The sequence below is a fragment of the Branchiostoma belcheri genome, unplaced genomic scaffold (assembly GCF_001625305.1).
Source record: "Branchiostoma belcheri isolate BF01 breed outbred unplaced genomic scaffold, Haploidv18h27 scaffold177, whole genome shotgun sequence".
Lineage (NCBI taxonomy): Eukaryota > Metazoa > Chordata > Leptocardii > Amphioxiformes > Branchiostomatidae > Branchiostoma > Branchiostoma belcheri.
In genome coordinates this window covers 434,856-444,153 of record NW_017803235.1, presented here as the reverse complement: position 1 = coordinate 444,153, position 9,298 = coordinate 434,856, and the positions used below count along the sequence as shown (strand labels likewise).

General features: G+C 40.2%; 1 protein-coding gene across 1 annotated transcript in view; it reads left to right on the top strand.

Moving 5' to 3' along the window:
- The window catches only part of LOC109467177, a 33,382-nt gene that overhangs the window by 11,871 nt on the left and 12,213 nt on the right, over nucleotides 1–9,298 (top strand). Inside the window, exons 2-10 of the mRNA XM_019765121.1 lie at nucleotides 1,013–1,293; nucleotides 3,446–3,546; nucleotides 3,964–4,114; nucleotides 4,376–4,488; nucleotides 5,667–6,014; nucleotides 6,183–6,295; nucleotides 6,526–6,817; nucleotides 7,121–7,363; nucleotides 8,153–8,366. Coding sequence (XP_019620680.1) covers nucleotides 1,013–1,293; nucleotides 3,446–3,546; nucleotides 3,964–4,114; nucleotides 4,376–4,488; nucleotides 5,667–6,014; nucleotides 6,183–6,295; nucleotides 6,526–6,817; nucleotides 7,121–7,363; nucleotides 8,153–8,366 — 1,856 coding nt within the window. The remainder of the gene's footprint in view (nucleotides 1–1,012; nucleotides 1,294–3,445; nucleotides 3,547–3,963; nucleotides 4,115–4,375; nucleotides 4,489–5,666; nucleotides 6,015–6,182; nucleotides 6,296–6,525; nucleotides 6,818–7,120; nucleotides 7,364–8,152; nucleotides 8,367–9,298) is intronic.

Below are 9,298 nucleotides of genomic sequence, written 5' to 3'. Positions count from 1 at the left end.
CCCCATGTAAAAAAAAGCCCGGTCTAGGTAGTGTTAAAGTGGGGGGCAGGTTTAAGTTACGGGTATACGATGCTTTGGTTTTAAGTGGAACATAACCATGTTTGAGATGGGGGGAGGGCAGGCTTACGTTAGGGGTACGATGCTTTGGTTTCAAATGGGACATAACCATGTTTGTAATGGGAGGGACAGGCTTAAGTTAGGCCGTGTCGCCTTAATTTTAAGAATGGCATCCTCTAAAGACCCCCCAAGCTAGTGCGCGCGGGCGAATAAAAAAAATTCCGACCAAAAATAAAAAACCACATAAATACAAAGCCGGTATTGTGGATTTGCGTCAGCACATAGTGACGTATACAACAAACCGGCACATGCTGGCTTTTTGCGGAATTTATGAGTCGGTTCTGTTTGCATGTACTGAGATCTTGAGTCATGGATCTTTTGGAAGCTTGTATGCCATCCTCAGTATTGTCGCTAAGTAGCATGACCAGGCCAGAGGTTTAGAGGACGTGATCTTCTTTTAGGACGATTTTTGACACAAAAATGATGCCACAGGGTATATGGACCATGTTGAAATGTGGGCTTTACAATACAGCGTATGGTAACGATGTATGATGAATGCTTAGCTTGCCATGTACGACATGCTAGTTGTATTGTACGTAGTGTGCGGTACGTATAATACGAAAGTTGCATTTCTATTTAAGGTACATTTTGTAAACTATTTTTGACACGGAATTCGTTAGGTATGGTAAATGCCCCTACGTAAGGCCCTTGTCGTATATTCAAAATGGTACTTTTGAATGCAGCAGCGTAGACGTATTTACGTCAATTTAAGGTACCTTTTTTGAAATGATTTTGGCACGAAAATGATGCCATAAACAAGTCACTTTTTAGTAAAATTGAATTGAACTAAAATTTGATGGATTTTATCTAATAGAATGTCATTGATTGAGCTCTAAGTTTATCTTATGCACATTGCGGCAAAAAAATCATAGTATTACTTTTAATAATGATGCAGGAACCCAGACTAAGGCTGGAAGTTCTACTGACGGCCACATAGAGAACAAAAAGGCAGTTCCTGCATTTCTGGCAGCAGCAGCGAAAGAAATAGGAGGAAAAGTCGTCAGCCAGCTTGGCGACAGGATCGCGGACGGTGTAGTGGAGAACCACCAGGAGAAGGTGGTGAGCGGTCTGCAGGACTACCTGGGGAAACAGATGGACAAGTTCGACGATGAGTACAAAGAACTGCTGAAGGACACCAGTGGGCTGGCAGCGGGTTTGAATCGGCCGGTAGAGGAGGTTGGTAAAGCTCTTGTCACACATTCAGAACAAAGTTCGGTCCGCGAACACAAGTCGATCAAGGCTGCCTAAAGTTCGGGAGCAGTTTGAACAGCTTTCGGACGCCCTTACCACTAAAAGAAAATTTTCAATTTGTGTGCAGACCAACATATTGAAGAAAAGTTCGGTAAAATAAGATGGAATGATAATTCATTTATCATATATACTTAAAAAATTGACTGCTTTACATTACGGTAAAACACATACTGTGAGAATGTTTAAAGTTAAAACTTTTGATCCAACACAAAAATTCTCTCACCTAGAGCTTTCAACCAGTCACTCTGGTCTTCCTCAGTAGATTGACCCAGTGAAGCTTGTCACGTGGCTTCTTTGAAGTGTGACGTCAACACTGGGTCAAAGGTATCTGGTAGACGATGTCGGCCCCCGTCGCGGTTCAATGTAGGGTGATGGGCCCTGATGTAAATGGCTTCCTTCACCCCTCTCAAGAAATAGTCTTGTTCAGTGTCTAAAATCCTTACAGTGTCAAGTGAGACATGGTGTCCGGGTGACTCTATGTGAATGTGTTGAGACACCTCCGAACTGGCAGAACTAGGCCGTGTATGTTCCTGAAACCTGGCTTTTAGAGACCTCTCCGTTTCACCAATATAAGTTTCCTGGCAGGGCCCCCTGTTGTTCTTGCCCTGGCAGGGGATGTGGTAGATGACACCACACTTCTTCTCTTTGGGGGTTTTATCCTTGGGCGCAACAAGAATGTGTCTTAAAGTAGTGGTTGGTTTGAAACAAGTTGCAATCCCGTGGGAAATGAAAATCCTCCTGAGAGCTTCAGACAAGTCCTTGATGTATGGCAGGACCACCAACCTCTTGGACTTTGTTCCTGCTGAGGGTTTGGTGTTAGGAGGTTTTGGGCAGGTCGCTTTGTTGATGGCCCACTGGGGGTAGCCACAAGTTTTTAATGCCTGGGTCAGGTGGGACTTCTCAGTCTCTAAATCCTGTGGATCTGACACTATGGTGTTGGCTCTGTGAAATAGAGTCCTAATCACCCCTAGTTTGTGGTCAAGTGGATGGTTAGAGTCAAAGTTTAGGTATTGATCTGTGTGTGTGGGTTTCCGGTAAATCCGTATCTGTAGTGACCCATCCTCCTGTATGACTGTAAGGGTGTCAAGAAAAGGTAAAGATCTGTTCTGTTCCTCCTCAGTAGTAAACTTAATATCAGGGTCTAAACTGTTCAGAAAGTCTGTAAATTCCTGTGCATGTACTTTCTTCAACTTCGTGTGAGTGTCATCAACATAACGATACCACCAAAGTGGGGGGGTGGGGGGCAGTGTTAATAGCCAACTGTTCTAGATGTTCCATGTAAAGGTTACAGACAATGGGAGAAACTGGGGAGCCAATTGCTGCACCATGAATTTGCTGATAAAACACTTCATTATGTACAAAGTACGTGCACTCCAAACAGATCTTAAAAAGGCTTACAACATGTTTGGGAGTCAGAGTTGTACGTTGTGCTAGTGTGGTGTCGTTCTGGAGTCTACTTGCTATAACATCCAAAGTCTTATCAATAGGAACTGAGGTAAACAGGGCTGTAACATCAAAGGATCTGAGTTCCTCGTCCTCTTCTACACGTTGGTCTTTTATGAGTTCCGTAAAATGTTGGGAGTTCACAATATGATGGGGGGACTTGCCAACCAAAGGGGAAAGTATGTCAGCCAAGAATTTTGCACTGGGGTAAGTAATGGAACCAATACTACTAACGATGGGTCTAAGTGGTACACCAGTCTTATGAATCTTTGGAAGTCCGTAGAATTTCGGTGGAGTGTCTGTTGTAGGGTAAAGTTTTCTATAGGTAACTCTATTAAAGCCCTGTTCCTTCTCAACAACATGCATTTTCCCCAATGGATAGCGTGTAAACTTTAGATTTCAACAACGGTGATTCAAACATATTTTGCTGAACGGATTTTATAGAAATTGTGTTGAGAGATCATGTCTACTGAGGAAGACCAGAGTGACTGGTTGAAAGCTCTAGGTGAGAGAATTTTTGTGTTGGATCAAAAGTTTTAACTTTAAACATGTAACTACCAACACAGATGAACTTTCATGATAGTACTGTGAGAATGTTTACTGTATTCTTTAAAAAACATATTACGTGTAATAGGCGGACATCCAGCTTGTTCCTAGACCAGGAGCCACGATGGGTAACATGTATGCACCACCAGGCTGGGAGATCCGACATAAGTACAAGTACAAGGAAGACAGGTTTGTTCATAGTTGTTTTTAACAATCCTACACTCTTTAGTTGTCTTAATTACTATATTGCGACAATCAAATGCATGCATGCATGAATGAATGACGACCTTTAATGAACATGTTGCCACAGTTGGCTAAGCACAGGTCACAACAAAACAAGGTGAACAGATACAGTTAACAGATAGATACAACATGCATTTTCCCCAATGGATAGCGTGTAAATTTTAGATTTCAACAACGGTGATTCAAACATATTTTGCTGAACGGATTTTATAGAAATAGTGTTGAGAGATCATGCCTGCTTAACCATGATAATATAAACGTCAATAAATCACGTGACATCAGTTCATTAAAATTAGATGAGGACTCATCAAGATCAAGTTTGCTTATATCAGAAAAAAATATGATTTTTCTGTAATTTTAAAGAGATGAAGAAACGGTCAGTTCCGGCGGACAGGCATCAGCCTACACCTACCCAGCCGGACTAGGACCAGTTCTGATGAACGGCTGCTTCGGGACAGGCTATAAGAATGGAGACCCCTGCTGGGAGGCCAAAATACCACAAAAAGGCTGTCCTGTAAGTCCTGTGTCTGTCTGTTGGAGAGCAATATTATAATCCATCTCTCTGTGCAATCTATCTCAATCTGCGTCTGTATTCATGATTCATGGTAGGTATTAGATATAACAAGTGCTGCGGAAATAAAAATCGGTCTGCCTGCTTTATTTCCTCCGCCATGTTTAGGAAGCTTTCTCATCTTTGGCCATTAAGTGCTTTTTATTTAGAGCTGTTTTGCATGTTTCTTGGAAACAAAAGTTGTAAAACCTTTCAAATGTTCAGAATCTGATCGACGGCGCAACCTACCTTGGCGTCGGGTTTGACGGAAGAGGCGTGTACTCGGCTGAGTCTAGGAAGAAAAGTGTCATCCAGAGATCATGCAAAAACTTGCAAACGTAAGAACTACATACTAGTACATTAAAAATTTATTTGGACCCCTACTAAAAACTAATGACTTTATGATATCAGTCCCCTATCCTGAATTAGATTAAGTGAACCTTGCTGATAAGTAAGTGAAGCTTGCTGATAAGTAAGTGAAGCTTGCTGATAAGTAAGTGAAGCTTGCTGATAAGTAAGTGTTAAAACCCTTTCTAGACGGTAGGGGTGTGTGCTAAAAGTGCCCGCGTCAACTTTGATGTCACATAGTGTCTAAACGGCTAGCGCTAGAACGGCCAAACTTGGTGACTTTTCCTAGAATATTGCTAACAACAATTCTGTTTCAGTGGTGTAAGATAATACATTTTGTGTTGCCATGGCAACGGGTTTCTGAGAGGCATTTTTTTTGCTAAATTAAGTATTTTTCATTTCAACAATAGAATTTTATGGGTTTTATGTCAAGTTACTCACGGTTTCTAATATTAATAACATACTATGTGATTTTAGGTAAATTTCATCATTAAAATGCATAATTTTTTGCTAATTTGATGACGTCATAGGCCAAAATCCAAGTTGGCGGACCATATTATGAGAACAGGTCTATACAGTTTTTTTTTAATTAAAAATTCATCAATACTCCCACCAAGCCCAAAAAAGCCCGGTCTAGATAGGTCTAGAAAGGAATCTGTACGTTAGTAATAGCCAGACGAACCCGATTATTCTGACACCACCTTATTATCTAGGTTTAATTACCAATTCTGGTATTTCATCATGTAGGCACAGCTAAAGATAAAACTCTAAAGTCAAATGTACAACATGTGTGTGTGTTTGTGTGTGGGTGTGTGCGCGTCTGCGTGTGGGTGTGCTTGGGTTCGCGTGCGTGTGTATTGTATATGTGTGTGTGTCTGTGTTTATGTGTGTGTGTATGTGTGTGGGTGTGTGCGAGTCTGCGTGTGTGTGTGTTTGTGTTCGCGTGCGTGTGTATTTGTATATATATATATATGTGTGTGTGTGTGTGTGTGTGTGTGTGTGTGTGTGCAGAATACGGATAATTGAAAATAAACTACAAATACTAGAACACTGAGTCAAAGGAATGTCATTTTAGGAATATTATCATACATCTAAACTTACATTGCTTTTAACGAAAATCTTCATATAGCGAACAGCATGCGTAGTAACTTCTTTTCTCTTTGAACAGATACGGTAAAAACAAAGTACCTGACTCTATGACCGTGCAAGGCATATACGACACAGATGTAGAATCCTACACCTTCAGCTCAACGGAAGAATACAGGCAATACCTTGCGGAGAAATCGGCCGTCACTTCTGCCAGGGCCATGTTCCAGGAAGAGATCAACAAGGCTGCTGGACACGGAGCAGGGGGTGGACCGTTTGGACTCATTGCCTGGGGAGGGAGTGGACACTCCAGTCAGAGTGGCACATCCAGCCAATCATCAGGCTCCAGTGCCAGCTCCTCTGCCAGCGCTCAGCTGAGTGAGAAGCAGACACAAACGTTCATGGCCATGCTGGAGATAAACATATTCAGGTAATAAATGATGATGCTTCTTTCATAGGACAAGTATTCAGTGGTATAAAATGCTGAACATGTTTCTTTTTCTCCGGTAAAAAATAATAATAAAAAATACCGATGAGGTATTTTCAGGCTATTTAGCTTTGAAAAGTAAAATGACTTGCTACTATCCGTGATACCTAGATATGAGATCTTCATGGACGACGTGACGCCGGAACAGTTAAACGTGGGCTTCCTACGAGACTTCATTTCCCTGCCTGAGTCCTACTTCTCTCCCGGTGCAGAAATTATCTTCCGTAAGTAGAGAAATACTCAGTTTAGTTATATCAAATCTATTTAGTTTATTAACTAAGGCAAATACATTAAACTCAATTTCAATGTTATTTTTCAAACGTTTATGACTTGTTTATTAATAGGGAAATGTATATTCTTGGTGATGAAACCACTACAATTTGTAATTATCTAAAACACGTTTATTGTTGGCTTGTTGTCTATAGCAATAACGGTAATATTACTTCTATTTCAGAAAACTTCTACCTTCGCTGGGGAACACACTACATCAAGTCAGCCAAATTTGGAGGCCAGCTGAAGATTATAAAAACAAAACAAGCTACACAGGACCTGTCGATGTCTGAATTCGCGACTAAAGCCGAGGCTGACTGGAAGATGACCCTCAGCACCTTCTCAGCGCAGACGTCACAGACCAAGTCCAGTAGCTGGTTTCACGAGCACGAGTCTAAGACTGAATCACATGAGTCTACTGGACAAGCAGCTTCTGATTCTGAATCACAGGCCAACAGACAGGAAGAGAAGCAAGCGTAAGTCTGTTTATTTAATAGTTAAATATAGTCATGAATACAACTTTATTATTAGTTGCAAATAAGCCCTGTTGTTGGTGCAAAATTTCATAATCTAGTATTTTTGCAATGCCAATGTCATTATTATTTTCCAAACGATCTTGCTTCGTTTTGAAAGATCTTTGTTATTAATTTAGAACACATATGCATTATCAAAATGGAATCTTTTGTTTCATTTTAGAACTGACACTTGGTTAAGTTAACATTATAATTTTACTTGTCAAAATCACAGATTGTGCTCAATATTTTATCTCTTCCATTCAGATCAGCCCAGGAGTACAGTAACGAGGTTCTGGTGGTTCAAGGCGGAGACCAGAAGATCGCCGCTGTCATCACGGAGTTGTACACGACAGCCCTAACAACAGAGCTGAAGGACTGGTTAGAGTCCATTAACGACTACCCCAAACCCTTCTCCTTCGTGTTAAGGCTGGTCTCAGATCTACTAAACATCCCATTCGTCTCGCTCTTCCCTGCAGGAGATGTGGACTATGGTTGCCTCGGTAGGAGGTAAGACTATACAGTTATGTATATAGTACTTTTCAACTAAACCTGCCTATAGTATATGTGGAGGTAATCAAAGAAAATAGTCTAAATAGACAGGCTACCACATTAGACAATATGTCTTTCACTAGATATCAAATTGATATCTAGTAGTAGATTGTACATTTAGCCTTGTTGTTAAATTACGAAATAGTAATTGCAAAATTACTATTGCAAAAGAACATCCGAGTGCGGGCAACTAAGATCATCCTCGGCAACAACTTTCACAGTTACTCTGCAGCATGTGAAGCACTACAACTCCAGAAAATCGGGGACCGACGTGTCTCTCTGTGTCTGAAGTTCGCCCAGAAGCTGTACAAGTCTGAACTGTACAGACATTGGTTTTAGACCAATTGCAAGCACGCACAGCAAGATATGCGAAAAGCCCGTTGCCTTACCTCATCCAGCTTTTAAACAGCACTCTGTAATATAATCCTGTAATGAACATGCCGTTATATACTTTGATTTTAATCTAGTACTTTTAATGAGGTTGGTATTTTAACTTTTAGTGTTGTTTTGTAAAAATGTAATGATTATATTGTCACAATATGTTTTTATACAATGTACGGGACATGTAATTCAGCCTTCGGGCTGTGAGGTGTTTCAAATAAAACCCGCATTATTATAGTGCATGGAAGCATTCAGATAATGTACTTAGAACAATGGGATTTCAACTGTTTGATTTGCAATATACGTAGTTTACGCTATAACTCTATTCATAGTAGAAAACCGATTAATAATTGATTATCATCTTAGGGATCTTCAGACGGAAGTGGGAACTGGCCGAAAGTATTACACGCAAAATACAGTAAAACCGGATGTTGGCAACAATGGATCTAAAAATGGAAGTGAACCGGTAACGGTTACTGAGATCCGTTATTGTAATTTTGAAAACCGTAAAGCCCTTGAAGACAGCATGACGAAGAGGAGGCTGGCACTTCAACGTGCTGTTACAGTGTACCTAGAAGAGGTAAGGAGGATACTTGTGACATTAACATTCCACCTTTTTGCAAATAAACTTAACCCTACCTAGACCGGGGGGGGGCTAAAAGTGCCCGCGGCAACTTTGATGTCACCTAGCGTCTGAATGGCTAGCCGTAGAACGGCCAAACTTGGTGACTTTTCCTAAAATATTGTTGGCAACAATTCTTTATCATTGGAATAAGATAATAATTTTTTGTGTTGCCATGGCAACGGGTTTCTGACAGGCATTTTTTGCTAAATTTAGTACTTTTTGTTTCAACAATAGAATTTTATGGGTTTTATGTCAAGTTACTCATGGTTTCTAATATTAATAACATCCCATATAAGTTTATGTAAATTTTATCATTAAATATGCATAATTTATGCTAATTTGATGACGTCATTGGACAAAATCCAAGATGGCGGACCATATCATTAGAACAGGTATATACAGGTTATTTTCATTAAAATTTCATCAATACTTCCATTTCTTTTTCCAAAAAAGGTTTCAATGAAGGTCTTGAGTATGTTTACAATGTATTTTAGGCTTTATCATGAAAAAAAACTATTTTTGAAAATTCAAGATTCATGATCCAAGATGGCGGATATCTTAAATATGCATGACGTCATTTTATGACGTCACCGGTGTTGCTATGGGCAACATAAGACTTAGTACACACTAATATTCTGTCATAAACACTTTTGGTAAAGTTATGTTGTATACCAGGGAAGTTTTCAGGGAAAAACCTATTTACACGGTTTTGGCCAATAAAATCACAATTATGACGTCATAATGACGTCATATTACGTCATAACGACATAAAATTTGTGGATATGATAGATTTTCACTAGTACACCATTCTCTGAAAATTTGGTGGTCATACGACATACCGTTCGCGAGTTCTTAGGGGGGTCAAAAGAGCCCCCCCCGTCCCCCGT